This window comes from Haliotis rufescens, unplaced genomic scaffold (assembly GCF_023055435.1).
Source record: "Haliotis rufescens isolate VD_foot unplaced genomic scaffold, xgHalRufe1.0.p SCAF_2, whole genome shotgun sequence".
NCBI lineage: Eukaryota > Metazoa > Mollusca > Gastropoda > Lepetellida > Haliotidae > Haliotis > Haliotis rufescens.
Window position 1 is genome coordinate 13,257,620 of NW_025963890.1, and position 22,624 is coordinate 13,280,243.

At 40.5% G+C, this 22,624-nt stretch overlaps 1 protein-coding gene across 1 annotated transcript; it reads left to right on the plus strand.

The window, feature by feature from the left end:
• The first annotated feature begins 1,910 nt into the window (after positions 1–1,910).
• On the plus strand, positions 1,911–21,035 carry LOC124119881. Its single transcript, XM_046482544.2, has 28 exons — positions 1,911–2,067; positions 3,329–3,385; positions 3,521–3,681; positions 3,800–4,048; positions 4,157–4,508; positions 4,647–4,902; positions 5,039–5,204; positions 5,300–5,629; positions 5,742–6,263; positions 6,387–6,730; positions 6,837–7,019; positions 7,553–7,814; positions 8,004–8,151; positions 8,260–8,517; positions 8,631–8,903; positions 9,224–9,464; positions 9,594–9,807; positions 9,965–16,987; positions 17,138–17,476; positions 17,689–17,848; positions 17,965–18,149; positions 18,268–18,539; positions 18,720–18,867; positions 19,060–19,180; positions 19,465–19,691; positions 19,832–20,131; positions 20,333–20,395; positions 20,651–21,035. Exons 1-28 carry the CDS (start codon positions 2,013–2,015, stop codon positions 20,708–20,710), a joined length of 12,969 nt encoding a protein of 4,322 aa, XP_046338500.2. The 5' UTR covers positions 1,911–2,012; the 3' UTR covers positions 20,711–21,035.
• The last annotated feature ends 1,589 nt before the right edge of the window (positions 21,036–22,624 follow it).

Here is a 22,624-nt window from a genome sequence, read left to right on the forward strand (position 1 = left end):
TTATAGGTAAAGAGAAAGAGATGACTTAATTCCATAACAGTACTCAATAGAACACAGACAGAACAGATGGCTCATTTCATCAACAAAGATATGTGTCAACGCACCCTGAACGTCACAATCATATACACTGCTTACAACCGAATAGTATGCACACATTCCAACAAGCAGTAGAAAATTCTGTTTCTCGGCGTCTAATAATCGATACTGGACTAGACAAACCAGTTATTAATAGCATGAGCAAAGTCCCACACTGGGTACAATGACACCCAATGAAGCTAGTCATCGAGCTTGATCACCCAATCCATTTAGACGCCTCTTTACGACATCAACAGGTTACTATGAGCCGTTATAAACCGAATCCCTTTCGGGGATTGTGTAGAATATTACCAAATGGGATTAATTCCATACACATGAATAACATATATTAAATCAACGTTTAAAACAAATAGAAGACAATTATTATAGCCTCAAACAGCAACCCTCGCACATGACCAGATACATTAGGTATAAGCATGATATCTACATTCCGTATCTTATTATAGCGCTGACAAGGCTTAGTTGCAAAAGTTCAAAAGATACCAACACAGGTCTGTCAGGACGGTCACGTTTCAATCAATTACATTGTAAACTGTAAAACGTTTACGTGACTTAATTAAGACTTACTTAAGACCACTTTCACCTTTTATCAACATTTCAGTTGTTGAATTAAGTAACAGTGCCATTAGGCATGGTATCTAGATGCCTATTTTTTCATATTTAAATTAAAGCGACAATTAAAACCCTTTCAACAATCAAACAGAAATATCTGCTAAAAGTAGAGCCAGTGTATGATTCCGACTATTTCATAAGCATGTGTTTATGAATCACAATAAAATGGTGATGATAACAGGTTCAAAATATGTTTCATTACTTTCTAACTTCTGAACATCAAATATTCCGATAGTAGCAAATGCAATTAAATGAGATTTCATAAAGATTGTATCACGTTAGTTTCAATGAGATACACGATTACACAAATCAAATTGATGATACAAAATCCCGAAACCATCAGGCACCTAATTGGTCAGTGAGTGAGGTTTTATGCCGATTTTATCAATATTCCTGTACAATCACTGCTGGGGAAACTGGAAATGGACTTAACACATTGTACCCATGTTGGGACTCGACCTAGGGATTTCGGCGTGACAACGGAAAGATTTTACCACTAGGCAACCACAACGCCGAGACAAAAAATGAACTACACGATGGTCATTTTTGGGGGGTTTTTTTAAAGTAGTAGTAGTAGTAGTAGTAGTAGTAGTAGTAGTAGTAGTAGTAGTAGTAGTTACAGATTAAAATTAATAAAATATGCAGCAAAGAGAGTTTGGGTGACGCTGGTGCAGCCAGTGAGTCAAGTTTAGTGCAACTCAATATACAGTTTGCACACACAATTATGTTATATAGTCATGTATTTATATAATCAAGGGCATGCAGACGTAGTTCTCGAATGCATTATACAAACATGTCTTCTCTTCCATCCAGAGTAGATGCATCATTGCTGTTGAACTAATTGACTTTGCTACTGGTTCAATCTATCATGATAACATACTTCACCTTCTGGTGCAATCAACAAAGATAACATACACCAAAGTCCAGACCCCTTGCGCTGCGTATTAAATGCTAATTAATATCAGGGCCATGCTTTCGTGAACACATGCCCCAAACCTGTATTACAATAAGATGATATATGCGATGTTCATTTAGTAGAACGATGTATATGGGTGGCTGTATCGGCAATCTGTCAAGTTCAATATGGACAAAAGTCACTGATAACTCTGACCGACACCTGCAATAGATGTCACCTTTGCCCACCCCACTTCTGATACCTGTATATAAAACTCAACAGTGGGCATTGGCTTCAGAAACCACGACGAACGCTGTGACACACGTTCCATTACACTTCACGGTGTCAAGCAAGCAGCCAACATATAGACACACGACTGCGGGAAGGGTCTCCCCAAGAACCCAACACAATGTATTCAACAACAGCCTTTACGCTGTTAGCTCTGCTAGCAAGTGCACTGGCAGGTAAGTCTTCAGACTTTGAATGTGTACCTGCACTAGTGGAATGATATATTTCAGGTTTGGTTTTTTTTGACGGACCAGGTCGGATTAGGTCCCTTTTGGGGCCACATGATCTGCTTGATTTAAGAATTAAGAAAACTATTAGAGTTGTTATGAAAGTTATCAGGTGTGTTAATATATGCATTAGACTTTCTTCATTACATGTTTAGGAATTGTGACAACACTAGATGTACCAGGCCGATATTAGAGATGTTCAGGAAGCGTGTTTCTAATATTTGACCAAAGAGCAAATCTTTGATCCAAACTTTTTTTTATTGAATATATAGTTGGTTGGTTGCTTGGTTGTTTTACGCCGCCCTCAGCACTATTCTAGCTATATGACGGCGGTCTGTAAATAATCGAGTCTGGACCAGACAATCCAGTGATCCAGTGAGCATCAACCAAGTCAGCGAGCCTGACCACCCGATCCCGTTAGTCGCCTCTTACGACAAGCATAGTCGCCTTCTACGGCAAGCATGGGTTGCTGAAGACCTAGTCTAACCCCGGATCTTCACGGGTCTGGATAAATATACAGTGCACATACGTGCTACATAATTCATCTAAGGTCATAGTCTTAGTTAAACTTAGATCTACATTTTAAAACACAGTCCTTTTTCGCTTTTTTAGCCACACTTCTGTATTTGATCATGTGCGAAGTTCAAAATATGCACCGGTAACGATGAACAATAGCTATCTGTAAGCCAATTGAACTTTCTGATATTTTCACATCATTGATTCAAAGGTATCTGCAACATCAAAATTTGACATTTCCAGAGGACAAAAAACTCATCATTCTTGCTTATCCTTTTGAATGGTTACATGTTCGCTTTCCTCATCACCTATTTGTCGATTGGTATAAGCCTTAACGTGAGCTATAAATGTTGAAATTGATCACCTTAGATATTCAGTTATAGGCTACCTTTTTATATACCTTTAGTTCATTGTTAAATTCAAACAACGTTATGAGGTAACACTTAAAATATCGAGCTCTTAGGTTATTGGTGTTGTAGTTTCAAATGTTCCACGTGTGTGAGGTCATAGTACAACATGACACCACTTTGCAAATGTGACACACTGGAGGAAGGTGTTACAGTCTAACTCTTCATCAAAAGAATTTCTTTCCACCATACCAATCCTAACAAGGATTTCATAGTTTCACATAGCTAATTTTCGATACCATTCATTTCTCTATATATTGTTGATTAAACATGATATTTTATACTAGGGCCAATCACCTACCAGTCACGCGATGAAACGACATCCTGCGCCAGACGATGCCGAGGTAAGTAAAATAGCTTAGTTTGTAATGACTGCTGATCTTGTCTTAATCTACATATCTATAATAAAAACTGTTTGAAAAATACATATCGATGTTTGTGGACAGAACTGATATCAGTTGTTTTCATTTTTGTGTCAGACATGAACAAGTTCAACTACCTCCCAGGAACAACCTATGAATTCGATTATAATGTTCAGACACATACATCTATGGAAGGAGCTTCTGGTGATCAAGCGACTCTTGGTATCCGGGCAACTGCTGACATTGAGGTGCTGTCTAAGTGCGACATGGCTCTTAGGGTAGGTGCAAGTACACACATTCATTAGAGCAATGTCCAATACACCATAACATTGTGAGAAATATGCGCGATGTGTAAAAAAGGGCATCTCTCTTCTATTGTACAAACATGTGTTTCAGCTGCGAGATGTGAAGGTATATCAGTCTGATCCATCAACCTCTACACCAATGAAATACGCTGATGAGTCAGGCGAGTTCAGAAGGAATCTAGAGCGATTCCCCCTCCGCTTTTCCTTCCAAGATGGCATAGTAGAAGAACTGTGTCCAGCTGAGGGTGAAACCACATGGGCTCTCAACATCAAGAGAGGTCTTCTCACTGCTGTTCAGAACAGTATGGATAACCTGGAAAAGAACCAGATAGTACAAGAGGTAAAACAAACATGTTTTTCTTGTGTTTTAAAACTGTATTATGTATAATTTGTATAACATGCATGTATTGGGATACATATGCAAAAGTTCTATCCTTGATGTCCCCAGAGTGACGTCACAGGCGAGTGCAACACCAACTACACGGTGGCATCACATGGCTGGTACTCTACAACAATTAAGAAGACCAAGGATCTCCTAGGTTGCACTGATCGTAATGGTTATCACAGTTCCGTCCATGGCATGCAGTACAGAGTTCCTTCAGAGATCCAGTCTCTGCCCCTCATGAAGAGTACACACGAATGTGAACAAGAACTGGACAAGAATGGACTCCTCAAGAGTGCGCTCATCCGGGAGACCCACACATTCAGACCTTTCTCCAGGGCCACCAGCGGTGCCACCACCAAAATCCTTCAGAGACTCAACTACAAGACTCAGAGATCTGGTGTTACCACAAGACAAGGTGATCAGTCTATACATCTCATTGTGCTAGTTTCGCCGATGACACAATACTTAAAGATCATTAAATACATATAATCATCACCTTTAATAAATGTTCCTCAGGATCGTACATACTTAATTTATTATTTACACGTTCTAGATTACATTCGGAATCGGGTAGGAGTTGTGTTTGAACATGCCTATGGACCAGGAAACAAAGACCAACCAATGAGAGATGCTGAGAGTAAACTGCGAGAGATCTGTCAGAATACACGCGAGGATATCCGCCCCGACACTCCACGCTTGTTCTCTGAGCTTGTGTACATCATCAAAAATCTGGATGTTGATAACCTTAGAAGTGTCTACCAGCAAGTAAAGTCTGGAGCTACCTGCACTGACAACAGCGAGAGAGTCAAGTTAGTATAAACACTTGAAGTGACACAAACATATTGCATATCATATATACCATTCCTGAAAATCCTTTCAACAACAATCCTTGATAAACATCTGTACATCCTTTTTTATTAATCCTTCAATTTTGGTTGCTTCTAGGAAGTTTTTCCTGGACACTATCCCGATGGCCAGTACACGTGCATCTGTTACGTTCTTGAAAGAAATTCTGCTAAAAAGAGAAGTCACTGGTGCACAGGCAACCATGTGGATCACTTCCCTGTCTCTCATCCACTACCCAACACTGGAGATGTTGCAGGAAGTAAAGGTGAGCTGTTATTCACATCGCAGAAAAATCCCTAAAAGCAGTCAAAGAGACCTTCTTCCAAATCTAATATTCTCTCTGAATCTATTTATTTGTAGGCGCTTCTTGACACCCCACAGTACAGCAAGGCGGCCATGCTTCCGATCTCCACTATGGTCAACAACTATTGCAACCATCATGAAGCTTGTTCTGAGGAATCCACTATCACACGTATCATCTCTACCATGGAGAAGACCATTGGTTATGGCTGCTACATCAGAGATTCTAATCTGGAGACTAGTCTTGTTGCACTTCGTGCTCTCGGAAATGCAGGCCATGTGGACAGACTGACCACTACGCTTAGCAGCTGCTTCAACAAACAAGCCAACCCAATGGAGGTCCGAGTAGCTGCAATCCAGGCCTACAGAAGACTACCATGTACTGCCGATGTAAGTTATGGAACTGTATACGAAACTCACTCAGACATATGATATTTGCTACATTTAAATGTCAATAATTATTTAATAAAACCATAATGTCACAATATGTGTTTCATTCCAGAGAAGTGAAGTAATGACCATCTACCAAGATTCTGATGAGGACTCTGAGTTGAGAATTGCTGCCTACTTGGCTGTGATGCAGTGCCCATCTGAAGACGTCTTGAGTACAATCCAAGGAACTCTCGAATCTGAGAAAGCTAATCAAGTTGGAGCCTTTGTCTGGTCTCATCTTACCAACCTGATGGAAACATCCAGTCCACAGAAACAGACCATCAGACGAATCCTGGAGGACAAAACCCTCGGAAGGAATTTCGACCTCTCAACACTCAAGTATTCACGCAACTATGAAGGCTCTCTATTTCTGGAGAAGTTCAACACTGGTGCCATGCTGGAGAGTAATGTCATCTTTTCAGATAAATCCTTCATTCCTCGTTCTGCTATGCTCAACATGACAGTTGATCTCTTTGGGAACTCTCTCAATCTCTTTGAGCTGGGTGGACGCATGGAAGGAGTGGAGTATCTCATTGAGAACTACCTTGGCCCATACAGCTACTTTGGAGGAAAGGCAGCCAAGAAACCAAAGGTGCTTTTCTTATATATCCATCATTTAATTTCTCTTAAGTCTAAGAGCACACACAATACTTTTGCCATTCAAACATTTAGTACAGAACAATATACATGTATTTCAAATTGCTATTGGTTTCAGAGCAATGTCAACCTTGATCACCTCAGAGGAGACTTGTACATGAGGATCTTTGGCAATGAAATGTACTATGATCATTTCAAAGGCGTAGATCCATTGGCATCTATCAAGAACTTCAACTTTCTTGACTTCCTCATCAAGATGTCCAAGAAACAAGACTACTCTTTCACTCAGAGTATGATGATCCTGGACAGCAGCATGATCATCCCCACCAGCTCCGGTCTTCCCCTCAATCTCACCGTCAACGGAACAGCAACCATCGACCTTCAGGCCTCTGGTCAAGTCGATCTCCGAAAAATGACAACTTCACCAAGCAGTCTCCTCATTGAGGGACACATCAAGCCAAGGTTAATTTTAAGTTTTCAGTCCTTTTTAAGAAAATATTAAGTTTATCACATTTGCCATGCAACTGTCCATAAAATATAAGTCTGAAACCATTGCCTTCTTTTTTAGTGGAGCTATCAAGATTGTTGGCACGATGAGCATGGATGCCTTCGTCACCAAAACAGGTCTTAGAGTTGTCAACACCTGGCATTCCAGCACTGCCTTGAAAGGGCGTGTAGAACTCAGCCGAGGAAAGATTCTTAGTGCAGACATTGACTTTCCTCAACAGAAGATGGAAATCCTAGATGTCAAGTAAGCATTTCTAATATTCAGGCGCTTCTATATACAAAGAATTCCCTTTTTATACACAAGCAAATATTTTAAGATAACTGTTATGCCTTTGCTTAGGAAACAACACTTCATAATCAATCCACTACATTAAGTGATAGAAACTAAGAAATATTAATAATGATAATACGTCCACTTGTAACACGCTCAAACTCCTCAACAACGTGCTTGTGGGCATCTACACAAAACGGAAAGAGATTATGGGATGTTAGAATAAAGTTTGAAAATATATATCTTAGCTTTGAAATGTACCAAAGAGTCAGCATATCTCAAGAAGTCAAGCAGATTATTCAAGTTATAAGCAGCTGCTACTCCGAAAGAGTGATATCAAAATGTTTTTAAGTTTATAAGCGGGGATATGAATGAGTGAGCGGACAAGAGTAGTTGCTGCTTCCTCCGTGATCAGTGAGTGAATAGTGCCAAAATTGTTAATACAATCAATTAAAACATGATATTCAACATTTTTATGGACTAATATTTCCTTCCATATTCTACAGCACAGAGTTCTTCAGCATTCATGGTGATCAGGAGAAGAAACAAGACTTGGTCTCAGGCAACAGAAAGAAGCTGGAACTGTGCACAGGTGCCAGACTTGCCACCATTACCGGCCTTGAGCTCTGTAATGAGTTCCAGTGGCCTAATGCTTCTATGGTGGATAATGCTCCATACTTCCCCTTCACAGGGCCCTTCTCCCAAAGCCTAGTTCTTTACAAGAGGGACACACACACTGGCTACAAGCTCATGGCTAAACAATCAGTGGTGAGTTTGTAAATGAGTTCTTCTTTCAAAACAGTCACACGTTTCGGTGGTATGTGAATTTGTTACAGAAGAGACATTATGACATACATTTGTATGAAATAAGAAGTTCTCTGCTGAGAAATCATCTTTACTTAATTGAGCAACTAAGTTTTATTTTAATGGTAAAAAAGGTATATTTTTCTTTTTCAGAATCAGTATTCCTCTGTAGCTCAGATAGCTGTGAACACACCTGGATCCAGAACTGACCGATCTTTGGCTTTCGACTTTCTTCTAAATAAAAAAGATAAAGACCTTGAAATCAACCTAGCATCCCCATGGAAGAAGGCAGCATTCAAAGGTGTGTTGTTTGAATTGAGCCTCATTTACTGTCACATTTGAAGAAACATATAACTTTGTGATTTATTATGCTTAGATTGAAAGTAATACTATTCATGTCATACTACAGGGTCCATGGCATATGAAAGTAACAAGATAGGCACAAGGGGCAATCTGATTGTCGATGAATCTTCAGAATATGGTATCATCAGTGAAGTGGGTATCAAGAAAGTAAAGACATTTGTTACCTACATCCCCCGAGTGGAGATCAGACGTCCTGGAGCCAAAGTCATCCTACTCAGTGGCACAGTTGAGGCTGAAGCACTCAAGAGAGCCAGTGTTGAGTTAACCCTTGCTGGGGTAACACCAAATGCAATCAGCTTTAGATGTAAGTTCACTTTTCAAAACTAACAATTATTCAATAAAATCATAGCACGTCAACATAAAAACACAACTAAACACCATTTTTCATGTTTCTTTTATCTTACATTACTTTTGCAGCTGCCTTACTAAACTCTAAAATTGAGAAGAGTGTGATGGGTACCTTCAATCTTGCTCCAAAGCAGGACTACGTTCTCGAGGCTGGTTTGGTGTACCAGAACAGTGGCAGGAAGAAGTCCATCATCAAGGTCATCCCAACATTGACGGTGAAGACCCCAAAAGTTGAGGTCGTCTCACTCTCTGGTTCAGGAGACTACAAAGAGGGCAAATCACTCAAGGGCAGTCTGTCTCTAGATGTCCACAAGGTCTTGACCAAACCAATCACTCTCAAATGTAAGTGTTATGGAACGGAACATGCCTCAAAGAAACTAACTTAAGGAATATTTAGGGATGCAGACATATAGTTCACAATCACAATTTAGTATCAGATATTCACAAACCTGTGGATATTGATATTTAGTAATCTAATATTAATGAGTGGAGAAACATGTATATGTTAGTACTTAACTCCGTTAACCAGGTAAACTGAAATTTTCAATGGTTGATTACTTTGCTGTTGCAAATGATGATGAATAATTCCAAATAACAAACATTTAACCACAGTATCTAGTGAAGATTATGATTATTAATTTATGCATATATGTCCAAATCAGGTAACATCAAGAAGACAGGTGGTACCAAAAGCAAGTACACTGGAAGTGTAACGGTGTCCTCCCATTTTCTGGTCACCAAGGTTAGTGGCAACGTGCAGACCAAGATGAACACAGTCAGCTCCTTTATAACTCTCGACTACAACCTGCCTAAGATCCGAAGTATCAAGAAGGACAAGATCACATTCAGCTCTAAATACACTGATCGTAGCACCAAGTCCCTCTGGAACTACCAGCTCAACACGTAAGTTACATTTGTAAACATTGACATATCAACCTCTTATACATCAGGACAGTGTCACAACCTTAGTAATAGCAAAGTTGAATTGCAAACGTATGCATCATGTGTGTAGACATTATGATTTTTTTCCAGAAACTTCGAAGACAAGAGATTCCCTCAGGTGAACTTCTTCACAGATATGGACTTCTCTCACAACAAGAAACACACAGAAGCTGGTGCAGCTTTCAGATATGGACCCAAATCCAAGGACTCCTCCCGCCAGATCACAGGTTATGCTCTAGTCAACCATGACATGGGCTCCAAAGCCAAAGTTGACTACACAATGAAAACTACTCTGGGACCACTGGTAAGTCATTTGATTGTACATAGCATAACAATAAGGCCAAATATACAGCTAAAAATCAACTAAACATAATAAATAATAATATTATAGTTATATACCAAAGAAATTTATCATCTGTATAGCAGTTGTTACTAAATGGTTGCTTTGATTTTCATTTCAGGATGTAAAATTGAGCCTGAAAGGAAAGCACGCCCAAGACAGTCGCAATCTGAATTCCTCCATGACATTTGCCTATGGCAAAGGAAATACAATTGATGCTGCTCTCAATCTTAGAAACAGTGGAAAAAGGACACTTTATCTCTTGGGTGAAGCTAGCCTCTCCTATCCAGGCAAAGAACTACGCCTGAATACCGATCTAATCCAGTCAAAGAAAGACTACACACACTCCATGACCTTCTACATGGATAAAGAAAAGTCTACCATGGTAACAACCTACAAAAGACAGAAGGATACAGCCCACCAGGTGAAATCTAACATCAACCTACATAACATCCAGCCAATCCAACTCACTGCTTCCACTAACCTGGATAACAAAGACCTCAAGGTTTCTGCTCAGGCTGATTATGCTGGCGAGGTTTACGGAATCAACACAGGCTATAAATACTCCAAGACATCATCTGCCAAGTGGAGCATGGACATGACATACCCCACAAGACATGTCATTCTTCAGGTCGAAGGGGGAAAGCGAGGTGTCACATATGAGGGCTCTGCTGATGTTAAGTGGGATGCTGATAAGGACATTTCCAGGAGATTCCTCCTCACAGGAAAACTCAACCTCAAGTCACTTGGCAATTTCGCTTCCACTGTTGCAATGAAATACCCAACCAGAGATGTGGAGTTCAATATCAAACATGCTAGTGGTGAACAGTATACAACCCGTGCTGATTTCTCTTGGGACACTGACAAGAAGGTCAAAGTAGACACATCTTTCAAAAGGGTCCCAAGACGAAATGGGCAGTCACTTGATGGCTCTGTGAGAGTGAAGACACCATTTGAAGGATTTGAGGAACTAATGGCCCAGGCCAGCAGTGACAACGATGACAAAAAATATGGCTCTACCATGCAATTCTCCTGGGGTGGAAAGAAGAATCAGATCTCTTCTGCTGTCAGCATGAAGAAACCCTTCTCTGTAAGAAACATAGACCTCACTATCACAGGAACATCCCCTTTCAAGGGATACAGAAGGTTCAGCACCGAAGTAGCTCACAGAATGACAACTTCACTCACCACTATCATGAAGGGAAGCTTAGAGGGAAAGAATGCCAAGCTCATTATGACTGGAGAGAACCGATGCACTGACCAGAAAAGGGACATTGAGGGTACTGTGACTTTTAAGTCCAACTTCAAGGGAATGCGAGCTGTTAATCTCCGTCTTTCTCACAATGATGATTTAAGAAAGTTTGTGAGTGACATTGCACTGGATGTCAATGGTGATCAATACATCTATGACTTGGATATGAACCACGCAAGATCTGGATGGCAGTTCCAAAACACTGGCAAGCTCACACTCTCTTCTCCAAGCTACCAATTCACCAACAACTGGCAACACAGAAATACTCACAATGATGTGAAGAGTACAATGACAACAGAATGGGGCAGAGACAAACGTATATTTGTCAACATATTTGGAAACCATGCTTCAGCCACCAGAACAAAGGCCTTAGGAGGAGTGACAATTGAAACACCATGGGAACCAATCCGCAATATTGACATCAACCTTGACCATGAACATGGAAGAGGTTTTATCCGACACTCGTCTAACATGAAGCAGGGAGAGAATATGATTGGATCAGCGGGTATCAACTACATTAGATCCAATGGGCAAACAGAGTCTGATTTTACACTGGCATCACCCATGACCAACCTTAAAGGGAAGATAAATGCTCGCTATGTAACTTATCCACTCTCGGGTCATGCTGAATTAGAATGGTCTCCATATAACAAATTATCGCTCGATGGTTCCTTTGCTGCTCCATCTACCCAGGATATTGAAACAAGTCTGAGGATGACAAGTCCTTTTGAAAACTTCAGAGATATTGTCGTGAAGGCATCCCACAAGAAGGAAGGCTCTGATTTGATATCCAGAGGAAGCTTCAGCTATGACATAAGAAAGTCCTTTGAGTTTGAAGCACACATCACACCTGATAGTCTCAACAATTACCGGGCAACACTGAAGACTCCATTTGATGACTACAAATCTTTGGAAGCAGGACTTTCATTCAATGGTGACCATAGAAACTTCATGAGCAAAGCTAACTTTGCTATCACCCCAGTCCTGGGCAACTTTGCTGGAGTCTTAAACTGGAACCTAGATGATATGAATGGAAAAATGAGGATAGATACTCCCTTCCACGAGTATCAGTACTTGCAGGTGTTTGCCAGCAGTGAGAATACAAGCAAGGGAAGACGTTCACACATTGAAACTGAATACTACCCAAGGAAAACTATTAGCCTCGATGCTGTCTATGCCATTGGAACCCCCATTATTATTGACGTCACCATCAAGACTCCATTTGAAAGAATGGAACACATGAGTGCATCCCTGAAGCATGCACTGAGAAGACGTTCATTACAAACACATGCTGATCTTTCGTTTGCTTCAGACAACAACCTGGCTGGTGATCTGAAACTGAACTGGGCAAAGGGATATGATGGCAGTCTGGTTATCACCACACCTTTCTCTGGTTATGAAATGAACAAGCTATCGTTAAGACATGAGGGCAACTGGGATGACGTGAAGAGCCATGGAGAAATAGAAATGGCAAAGAAAACTGGGGAAGTGGACCTAGATTTTCATAATGGTTTTAGATCAACTGGGGTGTTCACACTGAAGACACCATTCAGTGGCATGACAGAAACTAAAGTTTCATTCAACAAGCGTGGCTCTTTGGATAACATACGAGGAGGTATAATTATCACCTATGGACAAGATCAAACCATTGACATCTCTGGCCAGAACAGATTTTCCAACGGACGCCTGGACACAACACTTCTTCTCAAATCCCCCTTTTCTGATAACATCAAGTTTGTCATTGATCATGATGGTCAATTAAGAAGTTTCTCCACTAAGGTATCTGGAGCAGTTGGTTCACGGCACTCCTTCAACTCAGAGTCAGCATTCACTTTCAGATATCCATTGATAGATCTATCTACCAACTTTGGCTACACAAAAGATTGGAGGGGCAGAAACATTGGACTCAAGCTTCACAAAGAAGGTTACATTAGTGACATGAACGCCAAAGCCAGTGGAATTCTGGACAATGAACAAGTTGATATTTCCCTTATGCTAAAGACAGATGGCAAAATTGAAGGATCTCTTACCATGCAAACACCATTTGACGACTACAAAGATGTTGGACTTTCTCTTCAACATTCTGGTAACATGCAGAGGTTTTCAAGTCAAGGCACTATCAGGTACATGGATGGCAAGTCTCTGGAAGGCACACTTACTTTGTGGCAATCTGGACTGGCTCATATTGATACCAAAGCAGAAATCAAGACTCCCTTCCTTGGATATGAATCTTCACTTCTCAAATACCGCCATTCTATCGATGACACCCAAATGACATCAAATGCTCTCATTCTCTATGGACGTGGACAACGAATTACATCTGATCTCAGTATCGAAACATCACCTAAGATCAGTTTTGATCTTACCATTCAAACACCCTTCAACAGATTCCAAAACAATAAACTTGTGTTTAGTCATTCCGGACCACTTATCAGCTGCACAAGTCATGCACAAATGGAAATCCTGGAGAAATCAATCTCTGCTGATTCATCATTTGATCACGGAACTACTACCGTGGCTAGTCTCTCCATCATCTCTAATATCGAGGGTATGGAAATGGTCAAAGCATCTTTCAACAAGGAGGGAAGCAGCGACAACTTTAGAGGTACTGCCTCAGCCTCCCTTAAGGATTCCACCATTGAAGCCGATATCACAGGTAAAATTGCTCAAGACATCAGAGGAACCTTTTCTCTTAGAACACCTTTCAGAGACTTTAGAGACACAGCCATTGTCATTGAACACACAGGCAACTGGAATGACTTTAATAGCGAAGGACTGCTCCGTTACATGGATGGCAAAACAATTGAGGGCAAAGTTAAGTTCTCCCATAATGGATACAGGCAGATGAAAACAAGTGCCGAGCTGAAGACACCCTTCACTGCATTTGAAATGATGACAGTTGAATATGGACATGATTCCAGGAGCAATTACTTTAAATCTAACTCAGCAGTCACCTATGGCAACGGACAGAGAATTACATCTGACATCTCTGCAGATACATCCAGAGATATCAATGTAAATGTTGTGCTCAAAACTCCTTTCAGGAACTTTGAACTTAGCAGAGCAATGTTTACTTCTACTGGTCCTCTCAGAAATCTGAAAAGCAATGCAGAACTTGAGTTTGCCAAGACCAGACTTACTGCACAGACCAACTTTGCAAACATGGAATCAACAAAAGGCAACCTCATTATCACAACAAACATTCCTTGTTATGAAAGCATGAAGGGTTCCATTGGTGTGGAGGGTGATCTCACTGACCTGAAAAGCACAGCCCTTCTTAACATTAAGGATTCTACACTAGAGGTAGATCTTAGTGCCAGTTTAAAGAACAGCATCATGGCATCTTTGACGATCAGGAGTCCTTTCCAGAACTTCAGAAATGTTGGAGGGTTTATCCAGCACTCAGGATCCCTATCCCGCTTCAATACTGAAGGAAATCTTCGCTACATGGATGGAAAGGTTGTTGAAGGCAAGGTCGTCTTCTTAACATCTGGACTGACACACATTCAAGCCAGCACTGAGATAAAAACACCTTTCCAAGGATATGAAAGCCAATCTGGGGAATACAAACATTCAGTAAAGAATGGCCGTCTTAGCTCCAACATGGATGTTACCTATGGTCAAGATCAAAAAGTACTTATGACTGTAAATGGCATGATGTCACCAGCAATTGACATAAGCGCTACACTCAAAACTCCTTTCACAAACTTTGACAACAGCAGAATCATCTTCACTCATGAGGGATCCATTGGCAACTGCAAGAGTCATCTGGAAGTACAAGCCATTGGAAAGTCATTCACTGCAGAGTCTGATGTCCAGACTGGAAGTTCTATGAGAGGTAACCTGAATATTGTCAGCAACATTCAAGGCCTGGAAAGCATGAGGGTATCTTACAGTAAAGAAGGGGATATCAATAATCTCAAAGCTAAAGGATCCATTGGAATCAGAGATGAAACATTAGAAGCATCTGTCAACAACGTCTTTAGTTCAAGACGACTCTTGACTGACTTATCCATCAGAAACCCATACACAGAAGATATTGATGTGCATCTAGATTTCAACGGGAGACCAACCAACTTCAAAAATCAGATGTCTGCCAGCATAGGCACTGGTGGTTCCATCTCAACTGACTCATCCTTCCGGGTTAGAAATGGTGATATTGACATCAGCTCAGGATTTACCTTCAATCTGGCAGGACTTGGGCAGACAGGAAACATCAAATTCCACAAAGAAGGGGAGCTGAGGAATATGAAGATGAGTATCAATGGTGACTACAACCAGAGGAAAGCAAGTATGAAGGCCGAATTCAGAGCAATGGATGATGTTCATGGTGAGGTCAAAATCTTAACACCATTCAGACCATACAGAAACATTGGCTTCTCTTTTGATCACTCTGGTACATGGAATCGTTTTACTTCTCAAAGTATGGTCAAATTCATGGACAGGAGACAGATCACCGCGAAAATCAACCATTTCAACCATGAGCTTGATCGTCTAGAAAGTAGCTTAGAAATCAATACACCTTTCCAAGGCTATGAATTCACCAAGGCTGAGATCGATCACACTGCAACAACTAATGGAATCAACTGTAATGCTGCTGTACAGTATGCACAAGGGCAGAAACTTACAGGAGAACTCCATGCAACAACCTCACCAAAGTATGACGTGGAAGTCAAACTGACTACACCGTTTAGAAAATATGAGGTTCTCTCTGCATCCACATCATTTGAGTATGGTATTGAAAGATACAATCTAGAGAGCAAACTGAATGCTGGAAACGGCAATCGCTTTGGTCTTGAGTCAACTATTGACATGTCTACCACGCCCTACACTGCTGTTGCACGAATCTCAACACCATTTGAAAACTTGGATTCTGCTGAGATCTCTTTAACACATGCTGGTGAACTGAGGAAGTTTAGGTCCACAGGCACCATACAAACTCCAATGACTGGTATTCTCACAGGTGAAGCATCTCTCGGCTACTCATCTCCATTAGAAATGGAAGGTTTAATATCTCTTTCCAATGATATCAAACTGGCTCTTCACAACACCATCAGAAACAAGAAATACCAATCTCACATTGAGGCGTCATGGAGCCCCAGGGACCAAATAGCTTTTGATGGATCCTACCAATTCCTTGAAATATACAATGAGAAACAACTGACAACAGATTTCACCCTTGTTACGCCATTTGAAACTGCAAAGGTGACTGCTCTTAGGTTTGAACATCATCAAGGATCAGACAAATATACAGAGAAGCTGGAAGCCGATTACAATGGTGACACTGTTCTGGATATGGACATGGAGATCTCCCGAGGCTCAAGGGAGCAGGGAACATTCACAATGAGGACACCAAGACCAATGCAGCTGACTCTTTCAGGGGAAATAGCTGATAAGAACATCGATGGAGAGATGTTTGTCAACTGGGACAGAGATGAACCCGAGAGCAACATCCGAATCCAGACCACACTGACAGATAGGAGCAGACAGTCTCTTTTGAACAAAGACCTGACACTAAAGTTTATCCATCCATCCCGCACTGTTGGTATCATTGGAAATGTCCTCACTTCACAGCTCCAGACAAAGAGTCGTGGAGAATTCATCTGGAATGAAGATGCAGGTCACAAACTATTCTATGATGTGGATGTAAAGGATCGTAGCCGTCGCTACAGCAAGATGTTTGATGGCTCCTTCAAAGTGGGATCCCCTCTGAGAAGTCTCCAAATGGATGGGTCTTACAGTCAGACAGGTGCAAGCCAAACTGTGGATGGAGCCTTCTCCTGGGATGCAGACAGAGATGACACAAAGAAGATTGGCATGAAAGCAGTCCTCACACCTGGTGACAAAAACAAGCAGGCAGACCTCTCTCTCAGACTTCCTTCTATTGGCAAGGTAGGAACACAACACATTACTTACACTGGACTTTTAATTTCAAATTGATGCTTTGATCTTATCATAGGAAAATGTCATGATGAATAGTAAACCTTAATGATATGTTACCATATTTAGAACACATTCGTATCTGTTGCAAATATTCTTCAGAACATCCAGATCGACACAGAAATGCTGCTGAATGATGGCAGGACTGTCTTCAATGGAAAAACACAAGTGTCCTACTCCAGTGACTCCCGAAAAACCCTCACCCTTACATCTCGAATGGATGACATTTCCTATGGCTATGGTAACACCAACTACAGCTTTGTGGTTGGCATTAGCCACCCATATACAGATGTGGACGTCAAACTAACATCCCATATTGGTAGCTCCAGTGAGAAAGTATCTGCTGGAACTGGAATGACCTACCTGACAGCCAGGAGGGAAAGAAAGAACTTTGCCCTCAGAGGAGAGATCAACAAACTAAGAAAGCAGATACAACTGCAGGTGACAATGACTATACTATAAAAACAAAAGTTAAAGTTATAATTAGAATCTTGAGATGAAAATGGTGTCTAAACATATTTGTGAATATATAATATTTATGTTTATCTTCATAACTTTAAAAGTTATTGTAAAGTTATAATTCAAGTCTCATGACAAAAATAGTGTCTAAGTATTGACGTGAACATAAGTAACATAGCTCCCGCTTTTTACAGATGGAGACCCCAATCAAGAACATGGAACTTTCTGGTGAGATGGAGGAGACCCCTTTCAAGCTGAAGATCAGGAATATGTATGGGGAAAAGATTGTCCAAGCCCACCTTACTGTTGATGCTGAAAGGAGAATGGTGGACTTCCAAACTAACTACGATCTGGGTAGGTTCTAAAATATTCATGTTCCCTTCATGTTTGATCCCGTTTCATCAAACGTATGGATTTATTTAGACCAAGCATTCAAACTATGACTGAATAACACACATTTTCTTTTACAGACAACCCTGGAAAAACACTGAACATGAATGCCAGATATGTCAACTCAAGTGCCATGCAGGCTGAGGTTTATCATCAGGAGAATTCCCGTCGAGTGTCTGATAGTCTAGTTGCACTCAGACTCAACACATCCCGTCTGCTCCATACCAGGATATCCTGGAGGCCACAAATGATCGCCGATGTTCAGGTAGTAAATGCTATTATATGTAATTGCTACACATGAAATTATGAAAATCTAAACATGCCATAAACATTCCAATATGTGAGGGTTGTTTTTATAAATGAGTACCCTTGCATTTTTAAAGGAATACTTGACCAAGAAGGTGGAGACATATGGGCAAAATACAAAGACCGCTTTCCACTCTGTGTACGAGTCTGTGGGACAGGAGTTGTCAGGCAAGTACCACCGGATTGCACAAGCCACCAAGGAGGAACTGTCTCCTTACCTAACCATGTTGGAATCAGAAATGGCTACCATAGAGAAACAGCTGGACTCTATCAGGAGGGATGTCAAGCGCATGTACGACCGTAATGACTTCTACATGGCAGCCATGGGAGATCACTTCAACCAGGCATTGTAAGTATATCAGTGATTTCATTGATGTAAAGTTGGGTATAAATTTATGGTAATAATAATAATAAGTATAACCTTGTCAGACACTACACAGGACACTGCACAGGATACACAGGATAACACATACCCACTGAAATAACTCGGAAACAAGTTGATAACCGAGTGGAAACTTCTTTGTTTCAGCCAAGCCTACAAGGATCTTGTGACTTCGACAAAGGAAGTGTTTGCTTCCACTAATCAGAAACTAGCTGAATATATGGAGGAGATGACAAACGTCCCCATTGGACAGAAATATCAGGCTATCGTTGCTGAAACACTCGTCAACTTTAAGGTTTGTTACCCTTCCATGCTTACCCTTTTCGCGAACACCTGGTGTCACCATTGTTTTCAGCGATCCACGTTATGATTTTCACCCTTATTTTGCCTTTTACGCCCAGTTGAATCTGTTTTGGTGGACAGCAAGTTATTCTCTGGTGTTGATATTATATATGTGATGTAGTTCTCCATTCATTTCTCAATGCAGCGTGGTGTGGACGAGCTTGTCATAAACACTGTTGAAATGATATCGGGGCTTGATGAACAGCTGCAGAGTTTGAGGAACACTTATCATCATCATTACAATAACCTGCGGACTTCTATTACAGGTAATTCTTTGGTACTTATTATTAGTGTGTGCTTTTGCTTCGAGGGGTGGTTGGGTAGCCAAGTAGTTAAAGCGCCTGCTGGTCACGCTGAATGCCCGGATTCGATTCCCCACTTGGGTACAATGTGTGAAGCCCATTTCTGGTGTCCCCCGCCTTGATATTGTTCGAATATTGCAAAAAGGGGTTTACAAACATACTCAATTACTCACTTTCCTTCGGCGATCAATGTAAAATTACCATTATCGTGAAAGTTCATTTTTACATTAGATTGCACCTTTTCTTAGACCTGAAGAACCATCCTCGATTGGCGACCATCAGGCTTCAGTTTGCTGACAACTACCAGAAATACCTCAACACCATCACCAACAAAGTACAGGATCTTAACATCCCTAGCAGATACAACACAATTGTAGAACACACACAGAAGATGCTGACCTCCCGCCTGGGAGACATCATGAAGAGGGACGACCTCCAGCATCTGCTTTCTCTTACTAATGATGCTTACCAAGAGGTCAGTCCTAACGTTGTCTGCTTGATGTAAAACTGTTATTGTGTTCGTATATTATAAGCCAATTTATCTTTTCAAGTTCTAAGTATGTTGGCGCAGACTGAAAGAAACTGTAACTTTAATGGCTTGTCAATGATTAACAGGGTGTGTGGGCATTTAACTACTGGCAAGTAGAGGAAAACCTCAAGCAGCACCTGCAGAGCATCTATGACATCCTCAAGGAGATGGTTGAGGAGGAGGTTCAGAAGTACAGGGAACAATTGGTGTTTCTGGAAAAGTCCAAGGTCACAGTTTGGGATCCTCAACATGGTGAAATTCAGATAGAATTATACTTGCCCATCCCAGTTCAATCTCTGGACACACTTCCAGAAATCCAGACGTATGTTCAAAAGGCAAAGACTGCAATCAGCACCTACATCCCAGACAGGGCAACATACCAGAGAGTAAGTAACTTAACGTAGATTACCACAGTGTGAAACAAGTCGAGCGGCTACCAGATTTGCAGAGTCAAGAGTTTTACTTATGTATTATTTATCATATACATCCCCGAGGATATACCTATGCCATTGACGTTTAAATTGATCTTGAACCTATTTATTATTTGAATATCCTGTTTTAACAAGAGTATTTTGTTCAATTTTCAGTACATTCCAAAGTCATTGTGGCAGACACCTAATGCTACAACCAGAATGAATGGTGAAATAAAAGTAAGTAGGACATGAGGTTTTTAGGGCACCGTGTACTTAACATCTCTTTTTAATATCTTAATTTACATTTGCAGTTAACCAAGTCATTTTGCTCATAATTGATATGCTCGTTCCTGATATGAGACAATGAACAATAAAAAACAATCATTCTGAAGTACGCATACGGTGGTAGAAATCAATTCATTCAAAGAATCGGATAGATCAACTTAAAATGAAACAGCTTACATATTTACATAACTTTTCACTCTTTTGCAGACCTTGCCAAACGCTTCTCAGAGACGTCCCTTGAGAAGGTACAACGCCATCCGTCTCTAGGACTACGACGTTCCAACGCCAACTTACCCCCTCACGGAAAAATGATCTAGGCATATTTATTGACTATTTATAATACCTAACGTTTTGTGTAAAGTGAATGTTACTTGTAAACTATACTGAACAGTTGATACCAACAGAATATCTGGTTGTCATACCAATCTTCAGAATGACAATAATAAAAACATATTATATTTGCTGGTTTATAAACAATTCCTTAACGTGGAATGTGCTATTAGTCCATTGTTCAGTAAAGGTTACAGTTAGTGTGACATAGCAGCATGTATTAATTCCCTTCCAAGTCCTAAAATAAATATTTGCATTCAAAGTGTGTCTCCGTATATTCTGTGGTGTTACATCTTTACTTTCTATCATGGAATAACCGGATTATTCAAGTATTTGCCATACTCATCACATACTATGTAATGGCATTGGTAAAGTATCTTCTTGTCATCTGTCATTGACATGACAGTTCAAACTGTATGGTGTCATTACAAATAACACTTTCTACTTTCAAGAGATGTCATAGTAGTTCAGTGTTGCAAGAGACATAAGAACACACTGTCTCACAAGAACACACTGTCTCACGAGACACAAGAACACACTGTCTCACAAGACACAAGAACACACTGTCTCACAAGACACGAGAACACAATGTCTCACAAGACACAAGAACACAATGTCTCACAAGACACAAGAACACAATGTCTCACGAGACACAAGAACACATTGTTTCACGAGACACAAGAACACACTGTCTCACAAGACACAAGAACACACTGTCTCACAAGACACAAGAACACACTGTCTCACGAGACACAAGAACACAATGTCTCACGAGACACAAGAACACACCGTCTCACAAGACACAAGAACACACAGTCTCACAAAACACAAGAACACTGGTCCAAATGTGGTTTCCATCATGTTGTACTGCTGTTCTCACCCTGAACTATGTATGTCTGTCATGGGGTAAATAAAACCTGAACCAGTGATGTTTAAATATGTTACACAATATTTAATTATTTTGGTAGTCTCGAATAGTATTTCTCCTCTGTCCCATCTATGGATTTCAATACCTCTACAGATGTAGTGTATAAATAATGGTTTTAGTCTGAAGACAATTGCTTCTGGTATTTAGCTAAAGAAAAGAGGTGAATTGGATGCTCTTTCGGAATGTTTAAGGTGATCGAACTTATTAATATATCGAAATTATGGGCAGAAGTCTTTGTGAGTTAATACGAACGACAAAACCCTTTCCATATTGGTGAGAAATCTTTGTAAAAACAGAGTCCATTGTACGATTCCGATTAAATCAGAAGCGTGTGTTTATGAATCACTATCAAATAGTGACGATGCTATGTATTCGCGAAACGTTCGCCAACAGTAGCACCCGTCACAAACACATGCAAAGGCAAAGTAATAGTTTGCCTGAAAATACACGGGAATATAAAAATTATGTTACAAGTCAAAATAGGGAATTGCATCGGATATCATTTTTTGTCACTGATGCGTCAAATTTGGAAATGTCCTCCTCATGTCTACAATAAAACTTTTTGAAAGCTTTATTCAGGCATTGACTGTTATGACCTTGATGAAACAGCTTTTGAGCAAGAATCGTATGAGGCTCTTGGAAATCTTGGTATAAAGAGCATGTTCGATTGTACCTCAAAAGTTGTGAAAAATAGACACCAATTGCAATGCTGGAGCTGTTGCAATATTGCTCGACAAAAATAGAAACTTGACCAGAAAGTTGAAGTTATCCCTTTTGTCATACAGCCTTGTGGGTAGCTTTTTGTCACTCTGAATCTTTATGCATAAGTTTAGATAAGAAACAGGTGAGACGGTCTCACTGGTTTTCTTTTATGTCGACTTCAGGTGGGTAAATCAGAGAAGAGAATGGGATATTTCACTTCT

What these genes read in the sequence shown, in the direction of transcription:
- LOC124119881 (XM_046482544.2), top strand. Translation starts at nt 2,013, where the DNA reads ATGTATTCAACAACAGCCTTTACGCTGTTAGCTCTGCTAGCAAGTGCA. An exon ending in GAAGAAGGCAGCATTCAAAG is followed by an intron (nt 8,152 to 8,259) that starts GTGTGTTGTTTG and finishes GTCATACTACAG; the next exon opens with GGTCCATGGCATATGAAAGT. An exon ending in AAATGCAATCAGCTTTAGAT is followed by an intron (nt 8,518 to 8,630) that starts GTAAGTTCACTT and finishes TTACTTTTGCAG; the next exon opens with CTGCCTTACTAAACTCTAAA.